Source organism: Bactrocera dorsalis, chromosome 3 (assembly GCF_023373825.1).
Source record: "Bactrocera dorsalis isolate Fly_Bdor chromosome 3, ASM2337382v1, whole genome shotgun sequence".
Lineage (NCBI taxonomy): Eukaryota > Metazoa > Arthropoda > Insecta > Diptera > Tephritidae > Bactrocera > Bactrocera dorsalis.
Genome location: NC_064305.1, coordinates 14,712,897 through 14,731,805, shown reverse-complemented (window position 1 = coordinate 14,731,805; position 18,909 = coordinate 14,712,897). Strand labels below are relative to the sequence as shown.

Below are 18,909 nucleotides of genomic sequence, written 5' to 3'. Positions count from 1 at the left end.
AAAAAATACTATTAGAAAAATTAAGATAAAAAAGTATTAAAAAACTTAATTAAAATATTTTTTTAAAATTTTTTACCTATTTAAAAAATAAAAAAATGTATATTTATTTAATTATTTTTAAATTATTTTTTTTTATAATTAATTAAAGTCTTCAGTTTTTTAATTATTTCAAAAATTAAAAAATATATATATTTAATTAATTATTTTGAAATTAATTTTTTATAATTAATTAAAATTTAAAATTTTTTGATTAATAAAAATCAAAATATTTTTTAAATTTTTTAATAATTTCAAAAATTAGAAAAAATATATATATAATTATTTATTTTTAAATTATTTTTTTTATAATTAATTAAAGTCTTAATTTTTTTAATTTTTTATTATAATTAAAAAGTATTTGTCAAATATGACTAAAAATTATTTCTGGAAATTGTGTGAAAATGAGTAATTAAGTTAAGGTATCACATTAAATAAAAAATAGGTATAAAAAAGCTTTTTTAAAAATTTTTAATATTAAAACAAAAACAATTTTTTTGAACACAAAGTTGCAAAAAACTGACAAACAATTATTTTAATAGCTGGAAGCTATACCTATTATTTAAAAAAAAATGTATTTAACATATCTTAACAATATATTGGCATTAGAATTAAAAAAAAATATTTAAATCCATGTTTAATTTTTTATTTGACTGATTGAACTACTTTCAACTCCGTTCCTTCTGCACATCATACTAAAGCAAAGATATTTTAAGGTTTTCGCATTATTTTGAAACAAAATCTGAGGCCACCACAAGATCTTCACTACAAGCGCTCGCTCTCTGAGGAGGTTTTACAGCGATCACTTGCTATTATGGATTAACGTATACCAAATACCTTTACTGGCGTAGGCACCGATTATGCGGTTATAGCCGGACTAGTGAAATACTAACTGATAATGTCGTAGAAATATGTGAGACGCTAATTAGACATATTTTGTGGCCATATGGAACACTATGTTCTGAATTAGTGAAACATAACAGGAAATACTTCTAATAACTTGTGAAACACTAACTAAAAAATGTCTTTCGAATTTGTTGAACACTAACTGGAAATGTTCTTAGAGTTTATGTGGTACTATCTGAAATTTTTTTTAAATTTTGGAACACTAACTGAAAGTTTACTGTAAACTTATGAAATACTATTTTAAAATGTCTTTTGAACTTGTGGAACATTAACTGAAAATGTACTTTGAACTTGTGGAACACTAACTAAAAATATCTTTTGAACTTGTGAAACACGATCTGAAAATGTTCTGTGAACACTGACTTATAATGTTAATTGAACTTGTGGAACACCAAGTCAAAACATCAATTTCACTCAGTAGCGATGAGTGTAATTCAAATTTATGAATTTGCAAACAGATATACTAAATTACTGAATTTCTTTTAAATACTTATTTTGAGGAATTTTAAATACAAATCAATGAAAAATACTTTACTCTTGCTTGTTAAAACTTGATTTTATTTTCAGTAAGAGATACAACTTTTCTTGTGGCAAGCAAAGCTGCTTGAATTTTTTAATTTCTCCAGCATAAAAATAATTTTTGAGTTTGAATATCTAACAATCAGCTAAAAATGAACCACATTACGATACGCATAATATAAATATATTCATAACACATGCATGTATACGAAAAATGTTTATCTCTTTTATATTTATTACCAAATATAGCCATAAATCCATATGTAATTCTAAAAAAAAAATCGCTTTTATTGGATGCAATTGTGTAGGAGGGCACAACAGCGCTAGAACTCGTATATTTATACATATATTAACTGAGCAGTAAATAGACATATCGCTTGCCAAATGTCGCAATTCCACACACATGTTGTTGCTAACAATGCACGCACACAGCCATATAAATATATGTACAAATATACATAACCAACTTTATGGCAGCGAGGTGGCTGCAGTCAACGGACTCACAGCCCAGTTACAACTTGCATAATAGTTGCATACATACATATATCTAGCTGTGTGTTGGCCATGCGATTACTACCACTCATGCAACAACAACGACAACAACGCCGTATTGTTGCTGGCCGGTTATCAGCGTCAGTTGCACAGCTTGCACAATTACATCCAGCAACAATTTTATCTTACAACACTTGCAATATTTCTTGCAGCATGTTACACAAACGCGCAGCCCCGCTTACTTGCAACTATCAGCACAGCCATGAGTTGTTGCTAAGCAGCAACTTTCCAGCGCAACTACAGAGCAGCGCTGTCCGTGCTCAGTTCAGCTGTTGTTTAAGTAACTTTGACACAACTGTACCCGTTGGCAGCGGCATTCGCTCGCGGACTCATGCAATTGCTGGCGACAACAGCAAAAACAACAATGCGAAGCGCAGTAAAAAAGTTTTCGCTAAGAAAACAGTTGTAAGACAAGTTGCTGCCCACGCAAGCAATATTTTGACACATGTGTGTTTGAGTGTGTGCATGTGTGCGTGTGTGTGTGTGATACTTTACGACTCGCTGTTGCCAAAAACTGAAACGACTGTGACATGTTGTAGCAAAAAATAATAAATTCAACATAATAATTATGTACTAACATGCATACATTTGTTGTTGTTGTATGCAATTGGTTTTTTTTGTGCTTTTGGAAGTTTGATGACTTTTATGCAATGCTTAAATTTTGTTATTCATGAAGATTGCATTGTTGGTTTAAAAATAAATATATTTGTGTATATAATGAAGAGCTTGTTTACACTTGATTCTTATTTTATATACATATGTACATAATGAATATATTAGGGTGCCTGTTATTTCCTAAACGCAAACGACCTCTGACCAATAAAAACAAGCTTTTTATATTCAATTTAAACCGCATTCATTTTACTTTTAACATATACATATATTATATTTATAAGGAATTTTTTAATCTTTTGCAATACATTTTTTTATTTCTAAATCAAATAAAAAAATAGTTTTGAAAAAATTTTCCGATTTTTATTAAGTATTTGCTCAAAATCGTTCCTTTAATAGTTACACATTGCTAAATTTATGCAAATGTACTGCAGTCATATAGTACACCATGTCGTATGAGCAACATAGAATGTACCATAGAAATCAATTATCTGAGCATTCATATATTGTATTTAAGGGACTCCCAACGTGTCATAAAATCATAAAATTTTACATTTGTTTAAAATAATTGTTGTTACATACAAAAATGAATTTCCGGAATTACAATTCTCAACGATATGTTTTCGGTTCGTTATAACTGAGATCTTTATGAGACTATGTGAAAACCCTAATTGTATAGGGTGGGCCATATAAAATTTAAAATTTTAAGAAAGATAGGGCGTAAAAGATTGAGTGTAGCGTTTGCTGTATGGCACGTAGCGCCATCCTGCTGGAACCAAATGTTGTCCAAGTCTTCCTCTTCAATTTGCTTGAAGAAAAATTCGGTTAACATTGTGCGATATCGCTCACCATTGATGGTTACGGTTCCTTCTTCATTTTCGAAGAAAAAAGGGCCGATGATTCCACCAGACCAAAATTCACACCATACAGTGATTCGTGCTGGGTGCATTGGCTTCTCGACGATTGCGTGCGGGTTTTCTGTGCCCCAAATGCGACAATTTTGCTTGTTAACGTAACCATCGATGTGGAAATGCGCCTGGCCCGAAAAGATGATTTTTCGGTAAAATTGACCATCCTCGGTCAAACGATCTTCTGCCTAATCTGCGAACTGTAAACGGTTTTTTTCTAGTGAATAGCGACCCATTTAGTAAATTTTAGACTTTTTATTGAATATCTGTCACTTTCCGAATGGTATATGACGTTTCCAATGTCGAAATATAGATAATTCAAATTTAAAACGTTAGATGGCCCACCCGGCGTAAAATTTATAAAACAATATTTAGAAAGTTTCATTGCATTTTTTTCTTTAGCAAAAAACAGAAACTAATTCTAAAAAATAAAACAAAGTTAATTTGGTTTAAAAACAAATTAGCTTAGAGAAACCCGTAAATAATAGTTTTTTGGAAAAGTTTTACCCAAAATGATTACCAGGACTTTCAAAACATAAGAGTCTAAATATTTTAAGGAATATTAAAAATATATATTAACAAATTTTTTATGGTTATTAACAAAATTAAATAAAAATTTTTAAAAATATTGAAAAAATCAAAATTTCACGCACAACATTCATTATAAAATATACACATTTTTTAGATAATTTTAAAGTATTGAAATTCCTTTTAAAATATATTTTCAAATAATTTTAAAATATTGAAAAAAAATTATTTAAAAAATTATTAAAATATAAAAAAATTATTAAAAAATAAATAAATGTTAATATATATGGGGTATTCCATACCAAATCGACCACTTTTAAACCCGACCCCTTTAGATTTTGCTGAAACTTATCCATTCTTTTCTACCCTTTGAAAAACATTTTTGAGAATTTTTTCAAAATTTTTTGTCGAACTTAAAAAAAGTTATGAATTTTTCAAAAAAATGGCTTTTTATTTTCAAATAGCCATTGTAGAAATTGATTTTTGGGGACCATTTTTTTTTTAATTTTTGTTTTTGAATGAACTTTTCGAAAAAATACACGAAAAAAATGTAACACGACCAATTATATAAAATAATTGGTTTTTTTTAAGTAAAATCGTAATTTTTTTTTGGAACTTCGCCATTTTTTTTCTCAAAAAAACTTCAATTGATTTGACAACTATCCCTGCTAATCCCGGAGTGGGCCGATTTTTTTTTATTTATTTATTAAAAAAAAGAAAAATTAAAAAAATTAAAAAAAAAAGAATTTTTAGGAACATATATTTGAAAATATACAAAATGTTTGTAATAATTTATTTCAAAATTTGTATTTTTTCTTCTTTTGTTTCAATTTTTTTTTTTTTTAATAATTTTAAAATAAATTGCAATGTTTAAAAAATAAATATTTATAATTTAGAAACTTAGTATATTACAGTAAATTGTTTCAATATTTGAATTTTTTCTTCTTGTGTTTTAAAATTTTTTTCAATATTTTATTTTAAAATAAATTGCAATGCCATTTTTCTACAATTACTCCATTACTTTACTTGCATAACAATACGATTTAATACGCGCCTTCTACTCTCTCAGCATTTTAAGCTTCTCTAACACAAAACTTCTCAAGTTATTTGCCCGAAAGATCTCTTAAATATGCAGTCCTGCAGTCTAAAACTCAACAAAAACACCGTTTTCCAGTTTATTTGCCACAAAAATATGCAACGCACAGTATTTGCTGTTGTTAAAGCGCTTTACCGACAACATCGCATTATGGTTACTCATACGCCCTGGCTTCCGCAAGCTAAAGCACACGCAAGCACACAAAAGCGACGGCTTAAAGTTCAATTTAAATAGTAAATCTTGCATTTGCAAAATCAACATGAGTAATGCAACGCGTTTATCCTGCAATCAGTTCGGTGAATGTTGAAATCACGCAAAAATAAATATACGGTATAAAATGTAGCCGGAAAAAGTGCGCCTAAAAGCCTGCCACGCTCAGATTGCATGTGTCCCACATAGCGTAGCGTCTAGCTTTCCTGCTGTGCATGCCGACTTGCGCCGGCACACGCAACTGTGTGCGTGCAGGCGTGCGTAATGCGATGAATTTCGATGTTTTTCTCGTTTCTCGATTTTTTTCTTCTTGATTTCTTTTGCTTCGTACTTTCTGTTTGCCTTTTTTCTACACATTAGTACTCTGATTGCTCAGGCATTGCGTGCATTTATTTGCCGCATGGCTGTAAGGTGCACAATCGCTAAGCACCAACATGCATGTTTACATTCTTGCTGCACGCATTCGCTATTTTGTATGTGAATGATTTGAATTGAAATCAAATACTTTTACTGTGAGCATTTTTCAAATGAGGAATGAAGTGGCGAGGAAAATTTGTATTCTACAAAGTAGATACATATGTATATGGATATACATACAATTGAGAAAGGTATTCATACTAGAAGTTGATAACTCAAAGTAAGCCCAAAAAATAGTGCTGCCATATGAAATATTGGACGTAATTTTTTTAATTTTTTCGAAATATCATCAAAAAAGCTTAAAGAAGGAATTCAATCAAAGCGTGTCATTAACATTTATCAGAAGCTAAGTTTTGAAACAGTGTTGCCATATTTAATATTTTTCTCGAGAAATTTTCAAATGTGTTTAAGGGCAAAAATTTCTTTATGAAAAATTATTAAAAAAAACTAATTGAAAACATATTTATATTTGTCAGCAACTAAGCTTTGAAAACAGCGTTGCCATATTACATAAAAATTAATATTTCGTACGATTTTTTTTTTTCGAAAAATTATCAAAGTTATTTAATTAAAGTAGCCGCACATTTGTCGCCAACTGAATTTTGGAACAGTGTTGCCATATCAAATATTGAAATTGTTTACATTAAATGCACGTAAAACTTTATTTTTGAGAAATCCTCAAAGTTATTTAATCCAATTGTTCATACATATATTTAACGAAAATTAAGTTTTGAAACAGTGTTGCCATATTGAATATTGTATAAAAATATATTATTTATTGTAAAAACTATTAAAGGAGTTCAAAGCAGATAATTTAATTTTGAAAAATTTTTGAAATCAATAAATCGCGAAATTACGTTTTCCAAAAACTAAGGTTTGAAAACGGTGTTACCATATTGAATAGAGAAAAATTATAAAAATTAATTTTTGGTAAAGATTTTTTTTCGAAAAGTTATGAAATCTTTTTGCTACAAGCACCACTACATTTTTCACAAACTAAGGTGTGGAACAGTGTTGCCATATTAAAGATTGAAATTGTTTACATGTCACTTAAAACTTTATATTTCAGAAATTTTCAAAGTTATTTTATTCAATTGTACATTTATTTAAAGGAAATTAAGTTGTGAACCAGTGTTACCATATTTCATATTAGGAAAAGTATTTTATTTTTTGGAAAAATTATTTTTGCAAACTTATCTATAAAATCATGAAATTATGTTTTTCAAAAACCAAACTTTGAAAACAGTGTTACCATATAATAAAAATTTATATAAAAATTTGAAAAAAATAATATTTTGTAAATATTTGTTTTCGAAAAATTATCAATTTTATTCCATACAAGCATCCCAACATTTATAACGAACTAAGTTGTGGAACAGAGTTGCCATATTTTTTATGATAATTAATAATTTTTTTCCTAAAAACTTTTAAGCGATTTCAAGAGAAACAATTTTTTTTTTAGTTTTGGAACAGAGTTGCCATATTTTTCATTAAAGGCTTATAACTTTTTACAAAAGTTTTTTAAAGGATTTTTTCAAAGGAAACAATTTATTTGCGAAAAATTATCGAAATACTTAACGAAAAAATATTCATGCTTATTGTATATCAGAAACCCAATTTTGAAAACAGTGTTACCATATAACATATCCAAGTGATTATTTCTAAAAAATATTATATTCAAAAATTTTCCAAAAAAGTCAAGTGAAGACATTTTTATATTTGGCATACTCAGAAATAGTGTTGCCATATTCAATAAATATTCCAAGCGAAAATTTTTTGATTTTTTTACGAAAAATTATACCAAAATATTTCATATATTTTATTACGATTTTTCAATTCAAAGCAACTTGTACTATTACATAAGTATGTATGTAAATAGCAAGCAATATAATAAAATGTGCCAGTGCAAAGTAAGTGCTCTGCATTCCCTATGGCAAATACGTTGTGTGGGAGTGCATGAAAATCTACCCAGCGAGTTTATAATCAAACTAACGAGTTATGTTCGAATAGCATATTGTTATTGCTGTTTTTGTATTTGGCGCCAATAGTTGGCGAGTCAAAGCCATGCAAGCATAAAATGCAAATAGTTGAAATGTACAACAAAAAGAACAAACATTTTATGGAATGCGGTGCTGGCGTGCCTTTAGCCAATAGTTGGGATAGCATTTATTAGCTTGTTTTACTAATAATGTTGTTATAGGAAAGCCAAATGTTAACTATACAAAACTTTTTCATAATACTGTTAACTAAAAAAGAATATTTTTGTTATCTGAAAACTATATATTTTTTTTAATTTATGTCGTTTTACTGAGTAGCCACCAAATATACTAACACAATTGGTTCTCTACTAGGTCTAACAAGTTTTCCAACTTATTTCCAATCAACCTTTCTAATTCATGGCTCGTATTATCATTAGTCAGTTTTTACTCTTTTCTTTTTACTTGTTTTTCCGCTCTGCTATCGCCTCTCATTCATTTCATAATTTTTCCTTCAATTACTCTATTTTCAATACACTTTTCTTCACAATTATCTGTACTTTCATATTCTTCTTTATATCCGTATAAGTTACCTCATTAGCCGTCTTTAAACTCAGATTTTCTCTTATCTTCATTTTTATTCTCTTTTCATTTTGTTGTTCATCTGTTTTTTCTCAGCGTTTCTATTGCTTCTCTGTTCGCCCACAAAGCAGGCGCTTTACACACACTCACTCACAACTTGGCTGGTGACCATACCCCCAGCACGTCTGTCTAGAAAACACATAAGCATAAATCACTTGTAGGACAACTTGGCGCCGCCGGTTCGCTCGTTTTGGCTTTATACTTATTTTTATTTGTGCAGCATTTTCCAATTTTCCTTTTTTTGCATTTCCTCACGAAATTTCACTTGTTTTGCTCATGCATATACATATGTACCTATGTGATAATCATAGAGATATATTTATTTGTCGGTTTTCTCCTATTCTCAATTTATTTGTATTAAATACGTTATTTATGCTTGGAGCGAATTCTTTTCATCGATCGGTTTGTATGGCGGCTATATGCTATTGTAGTCCGATCTGTAGCATTGTAATCTTCAATCGTTATGTAATCGCAACTTTCCCTTTTTTACCTTTTTTTTGGGGGCTGAGAGGGTGCAAAGTACCTTATCAGTGCCAGTTGCAGATCACTAAGAACAGCCCTTCCAAGGAACCGTGGCCCACCCAGTAACGCATTGTGCAACGACCTCCAATTAAGATACCTAGATATCCAACTTCATTAAGTAGACAAGTAGACGTGGTGATAACAATTTGTTGTCATAAAAAAATTAGCTAGGTAGATGTAAGGTCCAGCCAATGCTTCTTCTAAAATGAAATGAAAATTTGGAACATTTTTCGGAGGCAAATTGTATGCAAAATTAGTACGGAAGTGGAGAAAATGGAGCCTGAGCTGATATCAAAGCTAACGCTTCACGAAGAAATGGACAAATTGAGAATGTGGATGAGGTCGGAAACTAAATTGATCTTATTTTCCAAGTTTCCAGACATAGGGGGCTTACTAGCGTGATCTGACCGGGTAACTTTTGGACTAGAAAAGAAAATATGGTTCATTAACGCAAAGGCTTCACGGAAATATGGACAAATTGAAAATGTGGACGTGATTGGAAGCAATACTTATTTGCTGAGTTACCAGGATTAGTGACCCTAGTAAAGATCGGCTAATACTCATGGAACTTATTGGCCAGAGGCGAAAAAATAAGTGCAAACATGAAATGTTTATGAGACTAGGTCATACATAGAAGAATTGAAGCCTCTGCTGTCATCAAAGCTAAGACTGCGCAGAAAAATGGACTAACAGAGAATATAAACAAGGTTTGGAACAATATTAGCCTTGATATTCCAATTTCTGGGCTTGTAGGTCTTAGCCTTCATTCAACTAATTTGCCGAAGATGCCTATGGTACAAAATAACCACCTGCGGAAGCAGGGAACTCAATGCCGAGAAGTTTGGTGAAATCTACTTTCAAAAAAGCTGAGTTCTGCCGAGTTTATAAATGAGCAGGTTATCCAGAAAAGTGGGGTTAATATAGTTGTGTTGACTTGAAAGACTTTTAAATAGTGAAGGAATTCAGGAGCTTTTCCTAGCAATCCAAACGTAATGGCATTACAATAAGATTAGCTATAGTTAAGTGACACTGACATCTCACAGCTGATTTTAAAAAACCGTCTAGGAGTTTAAAAAAAAAAAAAAACTATTGCCATATTCCACTAACATTTTCCGTATAATAGGCCGCCGATTGTCGTAGACATTAGGAGCTATCTCGTTTCCTCTCTGGGTCTCTTATATTGGCATATATACTATATATATTATTCTGCTGAGTTGGGAGGTGATTTTCTCTGCCTTTTCTCTGGGATGCTGGATTGTAGCGAGAAAGTTAGTCTGGGGTCTAGTCTTACGTCTAGGTAGTTTACTGTTTTTTGTGTCTTAAGAATATCCGTAGCCGTTTGTACACTTATTTGGCGGAGTCTGTGTTTATTTGTTTGCAAAGGTAGCTTTGTTTTTTCCATAGCGAACTGGAACTTGTGAGAGTCGAACCTTTCTGGCGTCTGTATCATGACCTGTTTCAGCTTTTTTCACGTAATTAAGTAGGATTCGTCTGGCATTTCAGGTTTTAGGATAGTGTCGTAGCTGATGTTCCACAAGTTTTTGTCTGTCGTGATCCGTCTCTAGTTTGGTATAGCAGTTTTTGGTACTAAGATAGCTCCGCACCACAGTTCTGCAGTAGACAGTGATTTTAAAGCTTTTTTCGATAGCGTCGATCATATCCAGCCATCCAGCGCTGTTGATGGCATTTCGGGCATCTTAAGGCGCCAGAAACACTATTCTTTTGCATTCTCGAAACAATTTTTTTTAAAAGACATCAGAATTTTCGATAAGTGCACGCCTTTCTTTAAATAAAAAAGTTTTGTTAAAACATATATAGAAATATGTATATAAATATACCAAAAACAGCTTTAGCACCGTCCTTCTATGTTCAACAAATTCTATTCTACCCACTACAACCTCTGTAGGTATATTATTAGTTCCCCATTAGCAGGCTTACAGTCTAATGACTATTTTCGGCAGTTGACCCGCATTAACACAAGAGCAATATATTTAAATAAATACCAACAAAGTAATGAGCACTAAATTTTCTGTCTCAAAAAGTCGATAGGACATTATTGATACACAGTAACCCCAAGTAACAGCAATTGACCACTGACCTTGCTCATACGTGCCGCAAAACAAAAAACGAAACGAAATAAAACTTAACACTATTAACACGAAAAATACAACAACAAAAACGAATATTATTAGCTTTACAATGCCACCGAGTATGACGAATGCAATGGCGACTACACACACACACACATCATATTATTTTACAAATCAACTAAATTACCAAATAAAGGACAACGTACTACATGCACACGACATGTCATTTTGTCTGTATGTCTGTAGCGACTTACGTCAACGGCGTGTATATATGTAGACTCGTATATAATGCCAGTAAATGTTGACTTGCGTATGCGTGACTCGTGTTAGGCGCGCCAGACATGGCTACAGATGCAGATCTGTTAGCTGTTAGCTCTAACATGCCCCGAGCTAGCTAGCACTATGGCTATGCCACTAGATTTGGCTGAAGTGTGGTCAAGTGGACGTGCGCGTTTACCACATTTAGCTCAAGGTTAGGCAGTAAATTGCTCGTAGGCTCAGCCTGAGCACAAAAGTGACGCTGCGAAGTGGTCTTGTGGAATGCAAAATGAAAAGTAACTTATGAACTTGTGAAACAGTAAATGAAAAGTAACTTATGAACTTGTGAAACAGTAACTGAAAACTAACTTATAAAACACAACTGATTGTTCTTATACATAATATATCCTTTTTGACACAACTAACGATTTTTGTGCGAATATCTTATAATTTTTTTACAAAAATAACTATTTAAACATTTAATTACATTTTATTTGTTTTCGTTGACACTTCAGAACTAAATACGATCTTTAACACGAAACTTTTCGTGATCGCATGTTTATTGAACACACTAACAGGTGCTTGAAACCTAATTTGTGGTGCTATAGTGTGCATTTAGTCATAAAAATAGATAATCTATCCGGTCTCCAGTATGACGGCGCGGCATTAATGGAAGCCAATTAAGTGTTGACGTCAAATGTGAAATTACAGTAATTCACGTTGACAAATGTCAATAGATAATTTTACACGAATTTGTATATAAATAAATACATATAAGAAGTATGTCAAACATCTGTTGTGTGAGCAACAGGTCTGTAGCTAAGCAAGCTTTTCGTTCGAAATAAATACAGCGCTAGACGGTTGTAGTAAAAGCTAGCGGACAGCTTGTGGCTATTTTAAAGTGAGTGACAAGTTGTTATTTGAATTTATTATGTGTTTATTGTGTGGTATATTATCAGTGTACAGGATACAGGTCGTGTACTTGTTTGTCCACTGTTATTATTTATGTCGTATTAAAGCTATAGAGCAACTGTCATTGGTATTACTTTGAAACACATTTTTGTTGTCCTTAGAAGCAGTGCAATTTACAATAAAATCGATTAAATTTTGGGTATCAAATGAAACCAACTTCTTCAAGGGATTGAGTCGAAAGAAATTTCGCCATTTTTCGAACTTGGCTACAAAGTAATGCTACATAATTGCCTTCAAAGTTCGAAATTGAATCTATTGAAAAATCATACAAAATCTTAGTATGTTCATTACTAGAAAAGAAAAAAAATAATGTAAAATATCTTTTTCTCAGGCAAAAAAAAAAATATAAAAAAAAAATGTATTTGATTAAAAATTCATAATAAGTTGAAATATCATTTTTTATAATACCCATTTTCCTTTTTATAAATATGCTTTCTTTAGTTACCCACTCTAATATTTTTAAAATTTCTCTTTTTAGAATGCCCTACCGCCATGGATGGCATGGAGCGGTTCGCGTGTCCCACACCTGATGTGCAGGGACGATATCGTTGCATAGACGATCACGTGCTATGCGACGGCTTCATCGATTGTCCGGAAGGTGAAGATGAAGACCGAAGATCGTGTATGTTCTACAAAACGGTAAGTCATGCCACAAATCGCTTTCGAAATAACTTATTTTTGAGACAAGAATACAAAACACTTTTATTAAGTGTGATAAAGCGAAGAGACTTAAGTACTGATATTTTTAGTTTAAAGGGAATAGAAGATAGTTATAGGCTAACAAGTTAAGGGAAGCGTGTTTGTTATTACTTTTTCATGAACATATTAGAATGAGTTACGTCGGAAGACTCCGATTTATTTTTTAATTTTTTTTTAAGTGAAATTGTGGTGGTACACACTCAAACTGCAAATGTAAGTTACTCCGAAAGACTCCGAATTATTTATTCCAGAGTGTGACTGCGTGCTTAATCATATATGAAGCTAATTTTTTTGCAGAAATGCAAATATATGTTACTCCGAAATATTCCGAATTATTTTTTACAAAGTGGGCTTAATCATATATGAAGCTAATTTTTTTGCAGAAATGCAAATATATGTTACTCCGAAATATTCCGAATTATTTTTTACAAAGTGGGATTATGAACCTTAACATATAAGATCAAAAACGCATATATATGATACTCCGAGAGACTACGAATTCTTGGTACAAAGGGTGACTGCGTGCGTAATCATATACATATGTACATACATATATGTACATATGTAAAAGGCTATTTTTTTGCAAAATTTTTAACAAAGTGGGATTGTGAACATAAACATATAAGAGCAAAAACGCAAATATGTACATATGTCTATGTATATTACTTCGAAAGACTTCGAATTATTTTTACAAAGTTTGATTGATTTCGTTACCATATGTACATATGTATGTATATTGGAGAAGATTTTGCAAAAAATTTAAATATATATTACTCCAAAAGACAAAGTCTGATTGTGGTCGTAAAGATAAAGGGGAAAGCTTTTTGCAAAAAAAAAAAGCAAATACATATGTATGTATATGACAACTAATTATATTTTTCAGAGTTTGATAAAAGTGAAAATATACTTATGTACATATGTAGGTTACTCCTAAAGACTTCGAATTACATTTTTAAAAGCGGGGTTGTGGTCGTAAGCATACATATGTATGTACATGAAGCTAGTTCTTTGCAACGCAAATCTATGTTACTCCGAAAATTCCGAATTATCTTTGTAAAGTGGGATTGTGGTCGCAAACATTCATATGTATGTATATGGCGTGTGGTTCTTGCAAACACGTAGATAAACGTGTTACTCCGAAATTCTCCGAATTTAATGTTTTAACGTTTTACTAATTGGCACTAAAATATTAAAATTATTTTCAAGTTTTTACTTAGAAAACCTATCATATTTTTGTTACTTTATTTTTAATTTTTACTTAGAAAATATGCATAATTGGAGCATATTTTCTTTAATGTTTTATATAAATTTTTTTAAAATTAAAATTTTTTCTTTAATTTTTTTTTATACTATATCTACACATTTTCGTTTGTACTGTAACCCTGAAGCTTTTAACGCACAGCTCGAAAAACTGTAAACTTACAAATAGCTCGTCGAAACATCTAGCAAATGGAATTTCTAGCTAAAAAGCTTTAGCCAACAAAAATAATTTTTATTTTTACTCACACTCCGCAGAACTGTTCTAAACTAATCATGCACTATCTTTCCGCTTCTTTGCAGGTCAAAGCTCACCTAGACGTTTTGGCGGATGCGCTGCTGCGCTGGGCGCGAGGGCGTTAAACAACAACAGCATAAACCATACACGTATTAAACACAACATAAACTCGCCTTCCTATGCATAAATGCAAACAGAACAGAAAAACAGAAGAAACACTACACATCCGAAGCAACACAAATAGATATGTGACTGCTAGCACTCACATGTTCAACACATAAACAACGACCAGCACCACCGCAGCTAAATTGAAAGCGCAAAAGAACACGACAAAACACAAAGCGCCAACAAACCGAAAGTCAAATAACTAATTATTCCGCAAAATCATACGGATGGACACTGAGACACACACACACAAACACAAACTCCTACACGCATGGTCGCATATGAAAATGCAACAGCATAAGAGAGATAGAGCGACAGTGAGACAGAGAGAGAGATGACGAGCGAGCGTAATAGTAGTATTGTTTGTAAAAAGCTGTAAAAGTATTGTCAAAATAACGAAATACTAGAGAAATAGGAAAAAAACAACAAAAAAGAAAAAATAACAAAAACCACAAAAATAAGTATAACAACTGAAGACATTAACTGTTATTAGCGATATGTGTGGCAAGCATGTGAAATGTTAATCAAAAACAAGAAAAAAACAAAAACAAAATTCATAAAATAGTTGTGAATTGAAATGAGCGTGTGCAAAAACCCCAAATGAATGCCAGCAAATGAAAACTTATGTATGTAGTAGTAAATGTTTAATCAACTATATAGTAAAAAGCAAAGTGTAAGGAATACTTAATGTTATACATATGAATTATGATTACAATTTTGATTACTTATTACTTACGAACAAAAATTACTATAACTTAACGATTATTAATTATTATTATTATTAAAAATTATTATAAATAAAATTATAATTAAAATTGTAAGCCCCAAAAAAAATTACCTACTATTATTAATATTTAAACAAAGTGAAATTATTCCAAAAACAAAAAAGTAAGAGAGCCATAAACGTAAATAAAGTAAATTTAATTAACTGAAATGTGGCAAAATATTTTCGACATTTATGTAATTACTAAATTAAATGATTGTATAAAGAGTGTTAATATTAAAAAAAAAAAAACAAAAATCAAATGTTAATTAAATATACAACAGTTTATAATAAAATACCAAAGAATACGGCGGCAGTTATGTAGGTGTGAGTGGCGCTACGCTTTAGCATTGCAAACGAAATGTTTACCCACCCCAAAAGTCATGAGCTTCAGCAATTGTGTCAATTGAAGTGATGGCAAACGTTTGTGTTCTTAATTTAGCGGAGAATTGAAAAACTAGATGTAACTCCGAAGCACTCCGAAATATTTTTTTCTGATTCTGATGTTAAATATTTGATTTGTGCTTAGTTATTCGCAAAAACACAAATATGTGTAACTCCGAAAGATTCCGAAAGACTCCGAATTGTATTTGATTAACACCATAATCGGTTAAACATCTATGTTCTTAATTGCACATACATTTTTATTGTACATCCGAAAGTCTCAGTAAACTCCGAAAACCGTGTAAACTTCACTGACTCCGAAAATGTTCAAATATTTATAAACATTTGCATCAGCCACAAAACGTGATTTTCTTGTACAGAAATACTTTTTACAAAGTAAACAACCGTACAAGTGTGCACAAAGTTTAATCTGTAAAAATTTGTGCAATTCTTTTATAATTCGGAGTTATGTAATCTGCATGTAAAAAAGAAAATCTAGATAAACAAAATCAATTATTATCGTTTCTGAAGCTAATAAAATGTTAAAATATGTTATTCCGAATTCACTCCGAAAAATGTGTATACCAATTCTGAAGCTTATACATAAAAAATTTTTTTCGTGTAGAAATTTTATGTGGATTTTTTCCGAAAATTACTGAATTTTAATGTATGCTGCACCAAATTCACTCCAAAATAATTTTTGGTATTATTACATATTTTATTATTTTCATTTTTGTTATTCCGAAATTTTTTAATACTTTCAAAACCTTTATCTGCCACTCACAAAATTTAAAATAAAAACATTTTAGTTTCGAAAAATTTACTTATCTTAAATTTCGGGAAAAAAACATTCAAACAAATTTCACAATACGTCGAATGAAGTTATGTAAACTTTAAGAACTCCAAGTTTTTATAGTCCACAAAGAGCCTTGTTTCGCATAAAAAAAAATAAAAAAAATTAACTCCGAAAAGTTTTTAACAATCCGAAACTCAGCTCATTAATAATTCGAAAATAAAATTTCCATATTTGCTTTTAGTTTATGCAAAATTTCGCAAAAATTAAGAACTCCGAAAAAGTTTTGATAATCCAAAAACTGCTTCTTTTGAATTTTTGCCGAGTGCTTCCGAACAATTTTTGTTATTGTGAAAAAGATATTGTGCTTTCAAAATTCTTGCCCCGTTAATTAAAATTTTTAACTTCGAAAAGTTTTTTGTCACTCCGAAACTCAATTATCGTACATGTTGAAAACGGAATTTTAAATTTATCAAACTATAGGCTGATATATTCAAAATTATGCATAATTTTAACACTCCGAAAAAGTTTTCAAACTCCGAAAAGTGATTCAATGCAACTTCGAAAACAAAGTTTTAAATTTCTCTAAACGCTGACTTAACATATGCAAGTATACGCTAAATTTTAACTCTCCGAAAAATTTTTCAGACTCCGCTTCAGTGCTTCAGTGTTAAATATAAAGAATTCAGAAATTAAAATTTCTGCTTAGTTCTAATGCTTATGGTCAATCGACATATTTGCTAAACATTTTATTTTTTTCACGCTTTGCTGAAATTGTTATTTTAAGAAGCTTTCGGAAAGACTTTTCTATATGATACTATTTCCATACAGATAAAAAAAATAATATATTCCAACTAACCACAAAAATCATCGCTATCGCTTCGACAATATCAGCTGCACTAGGCTCATGACTTGTGCTCAAGCGCAACGCGTACTCACATCTACCGAAAGTAATACATACATACATATGTAGTAGTATTGAAATATGTAAAATTATAAAAAATACAACTCGTTAGCATTGCAGGTGTTATTCTATATACATGTACACATAAATAATCTACAATAAATACACAACGGCATATACATATACATATGTATACATATATAAATATACATGCGAGTATATAGACGAATATGAAAATATATACTACTAAAGCATATATATGAACAGTAAGAGGTATGCAAACAGATATACATACATACATTTAAGCAAGTAAATAACAATAGCATAAATTGTGTGTGCAATGTATTACAATAAATAACACATAACAAATATTATATATACATATATATAAAAAATACAAAACAACTATAAAACACAAAAACATGAAAGACTAAATATTACTAAAAATTATAAGTGAAATTTATGAAATAAATAAAAAAATATATATTATAATAACATTAATAATAAAAAAATATGAGAAAAAACTTCTACATTTATTTGCGAATATTTTCTTTTGCACTGAGAGATTTACTGTTTCGACTTTCAAATTCACAATTTTCGCTTTTAGTTGAACTTTTACGTTTTGGTAGTAAATAAAAAGACTTTAAACATATATATATATATATTTATAAATTATAACTGTTTTTCTTTATGTAAAAACTGTTTAATTATTGCTCTCAATTAAGGTTTAACAAAAAAAAAGAGCATAAATACAATTTAAGTAAAGTTAAAAAAATTAAATCATTCATCGACTGGTAATTAGTATAAATATGTATATATATATATAAATAAAATTGTGCATTGTTTTTATTAGATGTTACTTTTATTACAAATTACATAAAACCATAAAACTGCATAAACGAATTAAAAACTTTTAGTATTAACAAGAAAATGTCGCCTAAAGGTATGTTAAACTGTCTGAATTAATATGTATACGCCTAAAGGTATGCTTAACCGTCTGAATTAATATGCATACGCCTAAAGGTATGCTAAACTGTCTGAATGAAGTCTAATTCGCCTAAATGTAGGCTAAACTGTCTTGATTAATGTGAATTGTCGAGTTCCACAAGCAACACTGCAATTTCTAAGCACGCATTCCTAACAAATATTTACCGTTAATGACTTTTTTTGGTATTTTTTCTTTAATTCCAAATTAGGAAATTCTAAAAAAAAATTTTTAGTAAGAAAGTATTTCAAAAATTGTTTAAGCATTTTTTTCAATTTCATTTTTCATTTTTGTCTAACATGGCCAAAAAACCCCAAAAAAAGCTCCGTTACCTTTTCCCTAAAAAACAGTTGCTTAAAAAATTCTTTCAAAAATTTGTTTTTCGAAATTTTTCTAAACACTTTTTTTTTTAATTTTCTTTTAAAAAATATATATCAAAACTTGTTTAATTATTTTTTTCAAAACTTTTTTTTTACA

The 18,909-nt window shown here is 30.3% G+C and overlaps 1 protein-coding gene across 6 annotated transcripts in view; it reads left to right on the top strand.

The window, feature by feature from the left end:
• LOC105222686 (homeotic protein female sterile) overlaps positions 1-15,661 on the top strand; it is a 153,724-nt gene extending 138,063 nt beyond the window's left edge. For all 6 annotated transcript variants that reach the window (XM_049454031.1, XM_049454033.1, XM_049454035.1 and 3 more), the window contains 2 exons: positions 12,723-12,883; positions 14,504-15,661. In XM_049454031.1, coding sequence (XP_049309988.1) covers positions 12,723-12,883; positions 14,504-14,563 — 221 coding nt within the window. In that variant the 3' untranslated portion in view covers positions 14,564-15,661. The remainder of the gene's footprint in view (positions 1-12,722; positions 12,884-14,503) is intronic.
• Positions 15,662-18,909: the final 3,248 nt, after the last annotated feature.